At 40.5% G+C, this 17,353-nt stretch overlaps 1 protein-coding gene across 10 annotated transcripts in view; it reads right to left on the bottom strand.

Moving 5' to 3' along the window:
- TENM3 (teneurin transmembrane protein 3) overlaps positions 1-17,353 on the bottom strand; it is a 1,679,324-nt gene that overhangs the window by 115,909 nt on the left and 1,546,062 nt on the right. For 7 of the 10 annotated variants that reach the window (XM_073577886.1, XM_073577891.1, XM_073577894.1 and 4 more), the window contains one exon: positions 3,759-4,008. In XM_073577886.1, coding sequence (XP_073433987.1) covers positions 3,759-4,008 — 250 coding nt within the window. Of the gene's footprint in view, positions 1-3,757; positions 4,009-17,353 lie in introns of all 10 variants that reach the window. The other 3 variants (XM_073577907.1, XM_073577899.1, XM_073577917.1) reach the window with 1 other exon arrangement.

Genomic DNA, 17,353 nt, shown 5'->3' with positions numbered 1-17,353 from the left:
TTTGGAAAAGTAACAAACACGTCATAGGGAAGTTACTTTGATTGTTATTTTTGGAACATTTCTCAAGTTCATGTTCTATTATTCAAATATAAATCTAACATGAGCAGGCGTCTGTTATAGCGTTATAGTAAAAGAGCTTTCTGTCCCCCCCATTGATCAGAGTAAACTCCCATGCTAGAAATACATTCCAAGCTGTAGTCTTTATAGGAGAAATCCTCTTACAATGAACAATCAAAGATCAGAATCATTTAAATGTGGGGAAAATACATTTATTTACCTCCTAGGCAGCAGAAATTAAAGAAAAAATATGATCAATTATTAGTAATATAGGCACAACATGCACATGTGATTACGTTTTCATCAATGCTTAATTAGAAATATTAATTTCCTTTTCGTGCTCCACCTGAAATCTAGGAAATAGTATCTGTGTTGCACAACACAACCAATCAGAGCTCATCATTATTATCATTGCCTTATTAATCCACTCTTCAAAGATGACCGCTAACTTCTGATCGGTTGCAAAGGGCAACAGACAGTTTTTCGGAACACTTTTGCACGCTACTGAGCTTTAATTTAACAAAACTGACTTTTAGATATGAGAAAATAAATTTGTAGCATCCTAGCCCATCGGTCAGGTCAGTTTTCCAAGGTTGCTGGACAAAAGCACTGAAAACCGTCCCCCAGCATGTCGGCATCCCCGATTCCTCTTTGATTAGCTGGCCTGGTATGATTTTGTGTGTGTGTCCCACCGAGCAAGGACAGCTAATCAAAAGGAATGGCAGCAGGTAGGAGGTGGTGTGCAGGGCTCCCCTTGAACGGCTATGGAATACTTGTGCAAGAAGAAACAGACCAGCACTGCTGCAATGTTCCTGGACTTTCAATGCGATACCGGATCAGGACATACAGGTGCCTAGTCACAGGAAATGCAAAAGTCAATGTCCATAATCCTCAGAAAAGAAAAAGTGGCAAATGGCACTCACCATCCTCAAATGTCCCTTATTGGATTTTACATAAAACAGGTGAACATGGAGTGAAAAAGTACTGGACGATGGCCATTTCGCGCACACAATGGGACTCGTAGAAGCGCATTGTGTGCATGAAATGGCCGTCATCCGGTACTTTTTCACTCCATGTTCACCTGTTTTATGTAAAATCCAATAAAGGACATTTGAGGACAGTGAGTGCTATTTGCCACATTTTCTTTTCCGAGGATTATGGCTATGGAATACTGACCTGGCCGCTGGTCCGCTGTCCTGTAAATCTCTACTGTTTTTTCCTTGTTGTCTATAGCCACCAATACAAGTGGAGCTTACTTTTTTTAAGAACTGTTTAACAAATAAAAGAAGCTGCACTCTGGTTGCTATGGGCAACAAGACCATCTTTTGATAGTTTTAATAGCTGACACAATGTTTTGCTAGTGCCATTTGAGTAGCCTGCTCCTCAGCTGAAAACATGCATTACGCACACTGCAAAAATACAGGATTTTCAGTTTTGGGTGGAATTAGCATTGCATCTCTACAAACAAGGTTTCCAGGTCAGGAAATCAACAGTTAGGCCTAAATAGAAGCCTTAAAAATATGGCCTCAGAACTGTTGTGTAAACCAGCCAGCTTTAAGTCATATTTATTGCGCTTGGCCACTTTACCGTTAGGGTAACAAATATGTTGGGGATACAATTTTGTGGCACTTACTAATGTATACATATTACAGGTTCTCCTCCTTGTTAGTACAGTCGTACTCACAGAATGCACAGCTCCATAAAATGGCTGCTGGTGGAGAAGCATGTGGCCAGACGAGTCCATCAGTCTCGTTGAATTGAAAGACGGATTATCTATGTGCAGTGTCTTCCAACTGGAAGAGGCTGGTCACATGCTTGCTTCTATATCAGAAGCCATTTTGAGAACAGGAGAGCTCTACAGTCAGTGAGGAAGGAGGAGAACATGTTATACCATGTTTCCCTGAAAATATTACCTACCTTGAAAATAAACCATACCATGATTTTACAGGATTTCTGGATTATGTTTGAAATATAAGCCCTACTCCAAAAATAATCCTTAGTTACAGTCAGGGCCAAAGTTTGGGGGTAACTGGTCAGTTGCCCAAGGCCCACAGCATTTCTATTTCGAGTTTAAAACAGGTTAAGGACATTTAAGGTCATGTGACCAAGATTTCACCAAAAGTACTTTAACTACAGTAGTCTAAAGGAATTAAAGAGGGGACAGGCTGGTACGGAGGGCAGGAATAAGGGGGAAGATGGGGCTAAGTGGTCAATTTCTCATGGCCCACACTCTCTTAGGGACACCCAACTATTCTATTCTGCAGTTAAGACTGCTTAAGGACCTTTGGTGACATCACCATCATGTCACAATAATGTTACCAAAGGTCTTTTAAAGGAGTATTCACATTTCCAAGATCCTATCCCAATATCCCAATATGTAGTAGGCATAATAATATTAGCAAATACCTCCAATCAGAAATGCAGTATAGATTTTCTGATTCACTATGTCTCTTTCCTCATGTTTAGGCATTGCAGGAACTTATCCATGGTTACGACCACTGATATAGTGACAGTTACCGTAATTAGCTAGTTGTTAGTGGTCGTAACCATGGATACCTAAGGTTCTGCAATGCATAAACATGAAGAAAGAGACATAGGAAATCAGGAACACTATACAACATTTCTAAATGGAGGTATTTTCTAATACTATTATTATTACTACACCTACTACATATTGGGACAGGATCTTGGAGATGGGAATACCCCTGTAACTGCAGATGTTTAGATTAACTGAAAAGGGGACAGACTGGTATGTACTGTATGTGTTATGTGTGTATATTTACATGTGTATATACATATACATGTGTGTGGTGACATGATTATATTTGAATAAATGAAAATTTTTTTACTCAATAATAAATGCGGATTGTTGTTCATGAAAAAAAACACAAGATAACTCCAGAAAATAAGCCGTAACCCATCTATCGGAGAAACACAGTATTTATATAGTATATATTATACAGTATATATTATTGTATATATTATTAAATGTGTTGTCCTTATGTTTCTATTTTTTCAAATGATAACTTTTATATCGAGGAAACAAGAGAGCTGCATTTCTCACTTCCTCCGGATGTATATGTTTTTTATAAAGGCGGGGAGAGTGAAGCCAGAGTTGATTGGCCACAGGGATTGCGTGACATTATAATGTTATGTAATATCTGGGAGAAACAGTGCCTACTCCACTGGAGCAGCACCAGCACTGGAGGGGAGTATAAGTATTATTATTTTACAAGGGCGAAAAATGAGGATTGAGAAGGGGCAATCCGACTCTTTGAAGTGCCACAAAATCATCTCCCAAGTACATTTCATAAAAATAAAGTGACACCCTTGAATCCATCAAAGCTCCCATGTGCCACCACTAAAAACCAAGAAACAGGATATTCAGTGTACTGCTCATTATTTATTAGTACATTGCAGTAATACAGATTTTTCATAACTGATTCCTTAGAATAATCCATTTAATCAATGTTATTTACTTCAGACTGAGGAGAGGCTGACTGTAGTGTACCAAAAATATAGACTTGTTGGAATATATTGCCGAAACATTAAACATAATGACAAGCTAGCTCATTTTTTCAAGTGTAGTCTACTGCAATTATAGAGGCCATTTTATTTTACATTTCTACTTCATTTTGTTATTCATTTTCATCATATAGGAAACATTATGGGCAATAAAAAATGTACAGAGTGGAACGTACCTCAGCTCCAATACACTTGTTACATTCCCCGATGGGAAAATTCGGCGGATAAAGTTGAAATCTCCCACATATAAACTTCCATCTATTCCACAGGCTAATGCCACAGGGGCAAGAAGTTTGTTGCCATCAGCCTGGCCATTGCAACTCGGACATGAGATGCTACGTCTTCGGCCATTGCCCATCATACAGCTAATTACAGGTGGCTGCTCAGATATGAACTGGTTTTCTCCATTGCCTTTGTAAAGAATACCTGTAAACAAATTAAAGAAATATTATAAGAAATACCTATAAAAACCAAAGTACGGTAATTCACAAGTCAATAACTATGAAATAATCAAATGCTGTTAATGGTTAATCAAAGTGCATGACATCTACTGCTGCCTCTCTTGCCTGTAAAACAGCCCCAATAAAAAGCAAGTAAAGTTACAAAACTGCGATGGCATAAACTGTAGGAGCCAGGCGTTTCTATCACCATCACATATGAAAGAATTAAATGGTTTAACATGAACTTAATACTATGGGGTCACATAAGACAAGTGGGAGTAATGTGAATGGAACCTCTATGGAGGATTAAACAGTCCCTGGCTTCGCACGACAATATGCAAGTGTCAAACTATGTGCACTCTCATATGAATCCGCCACGTAGCACCAGATTATTACAATATATGGTGTATGAAGATTAAATAAGGAGGTATATGGGGGTTATATGGTATATAGATAAGTACACTACTATGGGTGCCAAATCAAAGCTCAGCAAAGCTCAGAGGTTTTGCGGTGCTATATTGTCTATTTTTATGAGTTGGCAGCACACATCCAATAATTGTCAAATGTTTGCTATTCCCTTATCTATATATATATATATATATATATACACTCACTGGACACTTTATTAGGTACACCTGTCCAACTGTGTGTTAAGACTTAATTTCTAATCAGCCAATCACATGGCGGCAACTCAGTGCATTTAGGCATGTAGACATGGTCAAGACAATCTCCTGCAGTTCAAACCAAGCATCAGTATGGGGAAGAAAGGTGATTTGAGTGCCTTTGAACGTGGCATGATTGTTGGTGCCAGAAGGGCTGGTCTGAGAATTTCAGAAACTGCTGATCTACTGGGATTTTCACGCACAACCATCTCTAGGGTTTACAGAGAATGGTCCGAAAAAGAAAAAAAATCCAGTGAGCGGCAGTTCTGTGGCCGGAAATGCCATGTTGATGCCAGAGGTCAGAGGAGAATGGGCAGACTGGTTCGAGCTGATAGAAAGGCAACAGTGACTCAAATTGCCACCCGTTACAACCAAGGTAGGCAGAAGAGCATCTCTGAACGCACAGTGCGTCGAACTTTGAGGCAGATGGGCTACAGCAGCAGAAGACCACACTGGGTACCACTCCTCTCAGCTAAGAACAGGAAACTGAGGCTACAATTTGCACAAGCTCATCGAAATTGGACAGTAGAAGATTGGAAAAACGTTGCCTGGTCTGATGAGTCTCGATTTCTGCTGCGACATTCGGATGGTAGGGTCAGAATTTGGCGTAAACAACATGAAAGCATGGATCCATCCTGCCTTGTATCAACGGTTCAGGCTGGTGGTGGTGGTGTCATGGTGTGGGGAATTTTTTCTGGGCACTCTTTGGGCCCCTTGGTACCAATTGAGCATCGTTGCAACGCCACAGCCTACCTGAGTATTGTTGCTGACCATGTCCATCCCTTTATGACCACAATGTACCCAACATCTGATGGCTACTTTCAGCAGGATAATGCGCCATGTCATAAAGCTCGAATCATCTCAGATTGGTTTCTTGAACATGACAATGAGTTTACTGTACTCAAATGGCCTCCTCAGTCACCAGATCTCAATCCAATAGAGCATCTTTGGGATGTGGTGGAACGGGAGATTCGCATCAGGGATGTGCAGCCGACAAATCTGCGCCAACTGTGTGATGCCATCATGTCAATATGGTCCAAAATCTCTGAGGAATGCTTCCAGCACCTTGTTGAATCTCTGCCACGAAGAATTGAGGCAGTTCTGAAGGCAAAAGGGGGTCCAACCCCTTACTAGCATGGTGTACCTAATAAAGTGGCCAGTGAGTGTATATATATATAAACGCCTTATCTTGTCTGTCTGTAACCGAAATCGCGGGCCGCTGATTGGTTGCGGCCGCCAGACCCCCGCCAGGCCGCAACCAATCAGCGACAGGCACAGCTGTTTGCAACGGTAAGCTGCGCCTGCCGCTGACTGGTTGCGGCCGCAGGCCTTATCTGTAAAAAAGAGAATTAAAATAAAAAAAGTTATTCTCACCTTCCGATGGCCTTCTGTCTTCTTTCCACGCGCCCGGCCTCGCGTTCCCAGTAATGCTTTGCGGCTTAGACCGCTGATGACGTCACTCTCGCGAGAGCGAGAAGGAAGACCGACGTCACTCTTGCGACAGCGAGAAAGAAGACCGACGTCATCAGCGGTCTAAGCCGCAAAGCATTACTGGGAACGCGAGGCCGGGCACTTGAAAAGAAGACAGAAGGCTGTCCGAAGGTGAGAATAACTTTTTTTTTATTTTTTAATATTTTTGTACAGGGCCGCGGCAGTGATTGGTCGCGGACAGAGGGCCGCGACGCTGATTGGTCGCGGTTACACGGAAAGGAGGGTGAGGGGACCATGCATACCAGGAAATGGGGGTGAGGGGACCATGCATACCAAGAAAGGAGGGTGAGGGAACCATGCATACCAGGATTGGAGGGTGAGGGAATCATGCATACCAGGATTGGGGGGTGAGGGGACCATGCATACCAGGATTGGGGGGTGAGGGCACAATGCATACCAGGATTGGGGGGTGAGGGGACCATGCATACCAGGATTGGGGGGTGAGGGGACCATGCATACCAGGATTGGGGAGTGAGGGTTCCATGCATACCAGGATTGGGGGGTGAGGGGACCATGCATACCAAGAAAGGGGGTTGAGGGGACCATGCATACCAGGATTGGGGGGTGAGGGGACCATGCATACCAAGAAAGGGGGGTGAGGGGACCATGCATACCAAGAAATGGGGGTGAGGGGACCATGCATACTAGGAAAGGGGGGTGACGGGGACCATGCATACCAGGATTGGGGGGTGAGAGGACCATGCATACCAGGATTGGGGGGTGAGGGGACCATGCATACCCTGAAAGGGGGGTAAGAGGACCAGGCATACCAGGAAAGAGGGGTGAGAGGACCATGCATACCAGGATTGGGGGGTGAGAGGACCATGCATTCCAGGATTGGGGGGTCAGGGGACCATGCATACCAGGATAGGGGGTTGAGGGGTAGCATACATATCAAGATTGGGGGTGAGAGAACCATACATATCAGGATTGGGGGTGAGAGAACCATACATATCAGGATTGGGGGGTGCATTATTGCATTATTATTAAATCTTCAAAAATAAACTGCATATATATTCTAGAATACCTGATGCATTAGAATCGGGCCACCATCTAGTCATGTAATAATGGCTTTGGAGATTAGCCTTAAGCCCTAAATACAGAATAGAAAGCTGACAACCAAACAGTGGTTCAGCTGATTGTTCGGCCAGCAGCCACCTCGCCCGACTCTCCTTGATCTGCGGAGTGCTCCTGTATACGCTTTTAGAGAGCGGCTACTAGACATCTCCGGAGGCGGTATTGTCAGCTTTCCTCTCAGAGAACAAAAGGATTGGCAGTCCAAAATTGGATATGCCAGATCCTTCTGTTCTTGAACATCATCAGTCAAGGGAGAGTCAGGAGTCTCCATACAAATTAGACTGTCGGCAGGACTCGCTGCTTATGGAGGGTTCAGCTGACGATAGCCAAATCCATAAAGGACTTTTAGTTTAATACTTGCAGCTTCTATAACTTTACATCAAATGTCTGTTGAGTGGTCTATGTTGGCTACATGTTGTCTTGCCCAAATGTTCCTTATAGAAGACAACTAGCAATTTTGTTGAGTAAGTGGGGGAATATAATACACGAATACCTCGAACTTTCTGTGACTACTGTGTGCTTTTCTACCTACACGACGGTCACCTGTTAATGAAGCCTTGGGTTTTCCACCATTAACAAGCACAGATTTTTATAATGATGCGTTAGATTCGAGATCCATAATTGTTGCAGTGATTCAGCAGCATTTTAAGATTAGCTAGTAATACCTTTTAATCAACATATTAATAATAATAATAATAATTTTATTTCTATAGCGCCAACATATTCCGCAGCACTTTACATTATAGAGGGGACTTCTACAGACAACAGACATTACAGCATAACAATAAACACACATATGAAAACAGATACCAAGAGGAATGAGGGTCCTGCTCGCAAGCTTACAATCTTTGAGGAAAAAGGGGAGACACGAAAGGTGGATGATAACAATTGCTTTCGTTATTTGGACCAGCCATAGTGTAAGAATCCGGTGTTCATGTAATGCTGCATTAACCAGTTATCAGCCTAAGTATGTAACAGTACAGACACAGAGGACTATTAAATGCATAAAGCATGTGAGAACATGATACGAGGAACCTGGTTATGGTAAAAAATTTGAATGGGCAATACAGGGATAGTTAGGTTAATGCGTTGTGGCGGTAGGCCAGTCTGAGCATATGCGTTTTTAGGGCACGCTTAAAACTGTGGGGGATTGGGGATTAATCGTATTAACCTGAGTAGTGTATTCCAAAGAATTAGTGCAGCACGTGAAAAGTCTTGGAGATGGGAGTGGGAGGTTCTGATTATTGAGGATGTTAATCTCAGGTCATTAGCAGAATGTAGTGCGCGGGTAGGGCAGTAGACTGAGATGAGGGAGGCGATGTAGCGTGGTGCTGAGCCATGGAGTGCTTTGTGGGTGAGGGTAATAAGTTTATACTGAATTCTGGAGTGGATTGGTAACCAGTGTAATGACTGGCACAAGGTAGAGGCATCGGTATAATGATGGGTGATTTATATGATCCTGGCTGCAGCATTCAAGACAGACTGAAGAGGGGAAAGTTTGGAAAGAGGGAGACCGATTAGTAGAGAGTTACAATAGTCCAGACAAGATTGAAAAAGAGAAACAGTAAAAGTTTTTGCAGAGTTGAAAGTAAGAAAGGGTCGAATTCTAGAAATGTTTTTGGTGTGCAGATAACAAGGACGAGCCAATGATCGGATGTGGGGGGTGAATGAAAGCTCGGAATCAAGTATGACCCCAAGACGCGGGCATGTTACAAGCAATTATTTTGCAATCCTCATGCAAAGAATAATAAATGAGCAGTTAAAAGTCAATAATTTTTTCCAAAAGCATCTTATAGTCATCCACTGCTTTGTTAAATGCACTTGTAATGATAAAGTGCTGTAACCACAAATGTAGTTTTCAAAAACTATCAATCTGGGAAATTAATGGTGCACTACATATATAGGAATAAGCACTTTGTAGAAAAAAGATGCATAGATTTAAAGCATTGTGTAAAGGAGAAATAGCTTTTTAAAGTGCTATACAAAGTAGAGGTAATTTATGCACCCACTCGCTACACACACACATATACATATATATCCAGAGCAAGAGAGATATATACTGTACATCGCATCATCCAATTAAAAGGATTAATTTTTCATTTTTACTTGTTCAATTTGTACTTCAATTTCTTTATTTGTGGTGTAAAAAAAAAAGAAAAAGCTTTTCAGAAAAATTTCCAATTGTGATTAGGGCGTCCTCAGCTTCTGTGCGTTAAGTTTTTCTCAGACTGATCCATAAATGACTTTCCATTTATTTACCCTCTCATTATGGTATGAAGGTGATCTGTGGCAGGATATTGATTTGCAGGAACTCACCAATACACAACAATGTAATATACTCGTTCTATTTTTCCTATTGTGTTACCGTTTCAGAATCAATACACATCTTAATTACAACAAATATCAGAAATCATAACAAGTCTTGAAACAAGGTTAGAGAGAGAAATGTTCTGTTTTCATATTACACCTCGGAGAATAATTCTCTGCGAATTGACGATACACATCGATCAAAGCCTCCAACAGCCACATTGTTCCACTCCATGTCAAACGTACATTGCCTGGTTCTTTATCTCACAATGTTTTCTGAGCGCTAATTAAAGTTTTCCTACATCATTAGTGGACACACACAATAAAAGGTACAGAGATATTGTAGTAATATACTATAAAGTGAATTCTATAATGGTACATATAGTATGGCAAAACGAGCAGCATTGTCACTATGGCTTTTTGTACCTCTACAGCGTACGCCATTAAATTGCCAAGATACATATTCCCTGTGTATTCTCCACACCCTTCTCTTTTGATGTGGAGGCTGAAGGCTCAGCTGTTCTTAGTCTCGTAAATTTATATAGGTATTGTCTGGTTGTGATATTCATTTAACTGGAAAATAGAGAGAAAAATCAAAAGGGTGATAACCCAATCAAAGCTGACATAGGGCAAAAAATCAAATTATCAACATTGTATTATTTTGTATGCAGGTTTTATCTATCTATCTATCTATCTATCGATCTATCTAATCTATGTAGTCATTTAGATATTTGCCAAATGCCAGAATAATGAGAATGAGAGAATGTTTAAGGCATTTTTATTACTTACTGCAAAGTCAAAAGTTTACATACATTTGGTACCATTGCCCTTAAACTGAATGATTTGGGTCTAACATTTTGGAGAACCTTCCACAATTTTCTCACAATAGTTGGTCAGAGTTTGGGCCCATTCCTCCTGACAAAACTGGTGTCACTGACCCAGGTTTGTAGGTCGCCTTGCACCTGCCTTTACAGCTTTGCCCACAAATTTTCAATAGGATTGAGATCAGGGCTTTGTGATGGCCACTCCAAAACATTGATTTTGTTATCCTTATGCCACGTTGTTACCATTTTGGCAGTATGCTTCGGGTCATTGTCCATTTGGAAGACCAATTTCTGCCTAAGCTTTAACTTCCTGGCTGATGTGTTGAGATGTTGCTTCAGTATTGCCACATAATCTTCTTTTCTCATGATAACATCTATTTTGTGAAGTGCACCAGTCCGTCCTGCAGCAAAACAACCCCACAACCTGATGCTGCAACCCCCGTGTTTCACAGTTGGGATGGTGTTCTTGGGCTTCCAAGCTTCTTCCTATTTCCTCCAAACATAACGATGGTCATTGTGCCCAAAAAGTTAAATTTTAGTTTCATCAGACCACAGGACATGTCTCCAAAAATTAAATACCTTTGTTCCTGTGTGCATTTGCAAACATTAATCTGGCTTTTTTATGTTTCTTTTGGAGTAATGGTTTCTTCCTGGCAGAGTGGCCTTTCAGCCCATGTTGGTACAGTACTCGTTTCACTGTGGATATTGACACAATCTTAACAGCTTCCGCCATCATCTTCACAAGGTCATTTGCTTTTGTCCTTGGGTTGATATGCACATGTTGGACCAAAGCACACTCATCTCTGGGACATAGAACCCATCTTCTTCCTCAGCGGTATGATGACTGGACATTCCCATCTTGTTTGTACTTGCGAATAATTGTTTGTACAGATGAACGAGGCACCTTCAGCTATCTTAAAAGCGTTCCCAAGGATGAGCCAGACTTGTGCAAGTCCACAATTCTCTTCCTGATATCTTGGCTGATTTCTTGAGACTTTCCCATGATGCTACACAAGAAGCAATGTGTTTCAGGTGTGCAATGAAATACATCCACAGATGTGTCTCTAATTAACTCAGATGTTACCAAAAAACATCAGAAGCTTCTAAACACATGACATCATCATATGGGCAGTCCAGAATTGTTTAAAAACATAGTAATCTTAGTGTATGTAAACTTTTGACTTTACAGTATGTAATAAAAATGCCTTAAAACATTCTCTCGCTCTCATTATTCTGGCATTTGGCAAATATTAATAATTATGGTAATCCTAATTGACCTAAAACGGGAAAAAATTATTCTGATTTCATATCAGATAATGAGAAAAACATGCCTATGTGTCTTTTTATGTAGTGTATGTAGACTTCTAGTTTTAACTGTATCTATCTACTTACTCATATATATCTATATTCCTATTTACCTTACTATCTATCTAAATTCAAAAAAATGTGGGCAGCACCAAAGTCAGATGTTAGAGAATAGGTTGAACTCAATCCATGCAAAGTTTCAGGTCTGCCCCTGCTTTATGTTGCTTTTAGATGGGGCAGAAAAAGATTCATGGCAAAGCCACGTTAAAAAAAATGGAATAATATGCAACATATACAGTGGAAAAAATAAGTATTTGATACACTGTCGATTTTGCAAGTTTTCCCACCTACAAAGAATGGAAAGGTCTCTAATTTTTAGCGTAGGTACACTTCAACTGTGAGAGACAGAATCTTTAAAAAAAACATCCAGAAACTCACATTGTATTTCTACATAATTACCTTGCATTTTATTGCATTAAATAAGTATTTGATACAATAGAAAAACAGAACCTAATATTTGGCACAGAAACCTTTGTTTGCAATTACAGAGGTCAGACATTTTTGCCCTCAATACAGATCTTCTCCAGATCTTTCAGGTTTCGGGGCTGTGACTGGGCAATATTGAGTTTTAGCTCCCTTCAAAGATTTTCTATTGGGTTCAGGTCTGGAGACTGGCAATGCCACTCCAGCACAAGAAAAGGAAAATAAAAGTCAATGATGCTATAGGATTTTTACAGGATGAAAAGGGTGAAGTGGTCAAAAATGATGTTGAGAAGGCTGAACTTTTAAATTCCTATTTTGCATCTGCAAATTGCCTCTTCAGAGAGAAAGAGGACTTTTACTCTACAGCGCCACCTATTGGTAGTAGCGATCCTACAAGTCACAATCAACCCTTTAACGAGTCTTGTAATAAGACTTAGAATAAAAGCCAAATCAGAATCTCAATTTGCAGACACGGTGTTTCGAGCTATTGGCTCTCGTCAGTGCAAAGTATGAGATCTGAATTGGCTAGGTGAGAGGCTCTGGACTGAGGTCTAAGGGGTAAGGTTTCTCCATGTGTAGAAATCTGTGTTCCCAAGGAAAGGAATTGCAATATCAACTGATCTTCACGGTGTCAATGAAGGAATAAAATAATCCACACTATCCATAAACAGAGAGATGGTGAGGGAACACTTAGCTAATTTAACTGAATTTAAATCTACTGGTCCTGATGAAATACATCTTAGGGTACTGAAAGAGTTAGCAGAGGAAATTGCAGAACCACTAGCCAGAATCTTTGAAAAATCCTGGAGAACAGGAGAAGTCCAGAAGATTAGAGAAGAGCAAATGTTGCTTCTATCTTCAGAAAAGGAAAGGAGACGGCCCAGAAAATAACAGACCAGTGAGTCTTACTTCTATACCGGGAAATATATTTGAACAAATTATTAAACAGCATGTATGTAAGTACTTGGATAAGAATACAGTAATTAACCAGAGCCAGCATGGGTTTGTAGCAAACAAGTCAGGCCAGACTGATCTCATTTCCTTCTATGATGGAATCCCTCACTGGGTGGATCAGCAATATGAGGTAGATATAGTATATCTCGACATCAGCAAAGCATTAGATAAAGTATCTCATACTATCCTTACTGAAAAAATGACCAAGTATGGGATTGTCAAGGCTATGGTTAGGTGGATTCATAACTGGCTCATTGATCATACTCAAAGAGTGGTAATAAATGGTTGCACATCCAAATGGAAAAGTGTTTCAAGTGGGGTACCACAAGGCTCTGTCCTGGCCCCAGTATTTTTCAACATTTTTATAAATGATCTAGATAAGGGAACTGAAGGCAAACTAATCAAATTTGCAGACAATGCAAAGCTAGGAGGGATAGCTAAAACTAGAGAAGACAGAGAAAGGATTCAGAAGGATTTAGACAAGCTTGAACAATGGGCAGCGGCTAATAGAATAGTATTTAACAGGGAGAAATACAAGATTCTACATATGGGCAAGAAAAACGAAATTTACATCTACACAATGTGAGGAATAGAACTAAGCAACAGCAAATGTGAAAAAGATTTGGGTATACTAGTAGATCACTAACTGCACATGAATCAACAATGTGAAGCAGCAGCAAAACAGGCAAACACAGTTCTAGGATGTATTAAGAGAAGCATAGAGTCTAGATCACGTGAAGTAATTATCCCCTTCTACTCCTCATTGGTCAGGCATCATCTGGAATACTGTGTCCAGTTCTGGGCATCACATTTTAAAAAAGACATTGAAAAGCTGGAGCAAGTACAAAGAAGAGCTACCAGGATGGAGAGCGGACTGCAAAGTATGTCCTACAAGGAACTGTTAAAGGATCTGGGAATGTTTAGCTTGCAAAAAAGGCTAAGAGGAGACTTAATAGCTGTCTACAAATAACTGAAGGTATGTCACAGTATAGCGAGATCATCCCAAGATCATCCTTATTCTCATTTGCACATGGAAACACGGGAAGCAATGGAATGAAACTGAAAGGGAGAAGATACAGATTAGATTTTGGATAAAACTTTTTGACAGTGTGGTTGATCAATGAGTGGAACAGGCTGCCATGAGAGGTGGTGAGTTCTCCTTCGATTAAGTCTTCAGAGGCTGGAATCACGTCTGTCTGAGATGGTTTAGGGAATCCTACATTGAGCAGGGGTTCGGACACAATGACCCTTGATGTCCCTTCCAACTCTAACATTCTATTAATTTTTTTTACGGAGCCTCTCCTTAGTTGCCTTGGATGTGTGTTTTGAGTCATTGTCATGCTGGAAGACCCAGTTATGACCCATCTTCAATGTTCTTACTGACGGAGGGAGGATGTTGGTCAAACTCTTGCGGTATATGACCCCATCCCATCCTCTCTGCAATACAGAAAAGTGAAACTAAATCCAAGAAAGGTCAGGATGCCAGGGAACTAGTCTGATTGCCGTATGTGGCATTAGGAAGGAATTTCTCCCTCAATAGGGAACAATCCTAGCGGGGTTTTTGCCTTCTTCTGGGTCAACATGTTAGGTTTGACTGTAGGCTGATCTCGATGGACTTAAATCTACCTTCAACCTTAAAACCGACGAATCCTCAGTAGAGCAAAGTGCTCCAGCGATCTTACTTCTTTCAGACAAAACTGTTTCGGCAAACACAGTGCCGACATCGCTGGAACATCGCCAGTCTGGGTGGGGAGTATATGTTTTTATTTTTACATTGGGCACCCTGGCATTTAAGAACGGACTGTCCAAGAAGTGAACAACTCCTTTAAGCTCTAAGAGGCACAAAATGTTTTTATAAAATGGTATTAACGTTTTTAGTTACATTTCACATTATCACACATTAAGAAACATTACTTTTTCATTTTGATGTATTTTTTATATTATTACCAAATTTCATCTACATTAATATGCAATAAGCGAGTCACTGCGACCAAGTAAACGAATCCCAATAATGACATGCAGCACTATAAATAGCTAATAGTGATGAAAGATCCCAGTCATTTTACATATGAAATGCTGAGCCTGCAGGAACGTAAAAGTCCTTATGGAAATTAACAAACACAGCACATGCCTGATAGTGAATTTTTCTTACTTAGGACAGTGATAAAACTTAGACATGGTTATCTATTACCATTGTCCTTCATTGAGCACAGATCAATGAGCACACTTTGGTTCTGGTTATAAAATGGTCAGCTATTATTTTCTATATGCATGTGTCACAATAAATCTCCATTTGTTATAATCCATGTAAACCGCATGTCAGTTTGCACTTTGTACCCAGACATGTTTTATTGATTGTGGATACGAGTTTCAAAGGCAGAACCGGGGGCTAATGGTTACACTCTTTTTTTTTCTGGGGATGCTGTTAAAACGATCAGTTTGGTAAAAAAAAGAAAAAGAAAACTAAAAGGAAAACACAAAGGAAACTCGAGAGAAATGTTCTTCAAAGCTCTTAAAACCCCTCTGAATAAACAGAGCAGCTTCTTTGTTGTATCTGCCATTATGAACTACAGTGAGAACCGAGTGGCTAAACTCCGAATACAGAAGAGCTAGCATATGTAAATGGGAGATGATATCTCATAAACAATATTCTATTACAATGCTGTCCTGATTAGGAATTGATCAAAAATCCCCTGTGTTTCTTGCGTGATTACATCTTTTGCAATAATCACCAGGCAACATTTTTCCCCCTGGAAACGAGGCGTTGTATAATTTTCATCAGAGAGGTCCTCCAAGCCGGCTATCTGCACTACTGCGTATGATTTATCCTGTCATTAGCTAGAGAAATAGGTCCTTCAGCTTTCTCCTCTAGTATCACCGGCTGGGAGACGAGCAGAGGAATATTTATGACCGTGTATCAGGGTGCCGGCACAAACACCTGTCAGTATCTACACTCCTCCCTGAAACACATTTCACCGGCTCATCCACCTTGTCATTACAAGTAACCACTTCGTTTATTCAATTAGACACGCGTCACTTTGAAAAGTCGCCAGTTGTCAGGAAGCGATGCTCGATATAATTTAAAGCTGGAAGATTGGTTCACCTTGTGGCACAAGACAGGATGATATTTTACTATTCATATGCATCTCCATTATTACGGCAAGCACCAGCGTATTCCTTATTCCACTTAGGCCCATTATGTGTTATTGCAGCTTTTAAGAAATGTTATTTCCCTTTGCTCTTACTTAAAAATAACTATATCTAGTTTCATAACACTCGGTTTTCTGCTTTTTGAAGCAAATTATTTTTTTTTTTAACTTTTGATGACACTATTTGAATTTTCTGTTATGGCTCATAGATACAGTTCTAAGAAGCTATCCTAAGCACTAACAGGCAGGTAGGTGCTAAATATGTTTTCGCTGCTGATCTTTGCCAGCTCAGAGTGGTCACAGACCGCTCCTACCGACAATTCTGCGGCTTCTCTTCTGCTCTTCTCTGTTGATGGGGCTTGACTGCTGAAGTCATGCTGATTGACAGCCGGTTCCCCATTGCCTAACTGTGGGAAGCCAGCTGTCAATCAGCATGACATCGACAGTCACACACCGGAAGAAGAGATGCTCTGTTGACATGGAGCAGCTGAATCACCAGAAGGAGTGGTCACGGCAAAACCTACCTATCAATTCCTAGGCCCATAGTAAAAAAAAAATAGTCCCAGAAAACCCCTTTAAGTCTTGTGTGCATATATGATTTCTGTTTTTTTTTGTTTTTTTTTTTACAGGTCTTGGCATTTTGCACCGAATTCATTGTTCCATTAAGAACCCCAGGCAAACACATATAAAATAGACTTTAGAAAAGGTGCAAATTAACATAAGACAGCGCAAATGAAAAACAAGCGGAGAACACTAAAAACTAAACAAAAAAATGTGCTAATTCAATAATGAATTGGGCCCTCTGTGCGCTGCTATATAGCGCCTGCTCAAGGTGTTGTAATTAAATATTTGATGGATTATATCTCAGTGTTTTCACACGACATCCCGGAGTAAAAACCTCTCTGTGACACACATGAAGGTATATTATACTTATGGGTAAGAGCTTTATAACTGAGAACAAGTAGGAATTTAATTTATAGATTATGCATCATTGTGTTGCAGTTTTTTCACATGGAGGTCAATGCTTATTCCACGCCCAAAGTCTTGTGCACTCCCCCAACCGCCTCTCATTGTTTTTA

This window comes from Dendrobates tinctorius, unplaced genomic scaffold (assembly GCF_039654945.1).
Source record: "Dendrobates tinctorius isolate UK_male_01 unplaced genomic scaffold, ASM3965494v1 ptg000008l, whole genome shotgun sequence".
Taxonomy (NCBI): Eukaryota; Metazoa; Chordata; class Amphibia; order Anura; family Dendrobatidae; genus Dendrobates; species Dendrobates tinctorius.
This window is presented reverse-complemented; position numbering and strand designations above follow the sequence as displayed.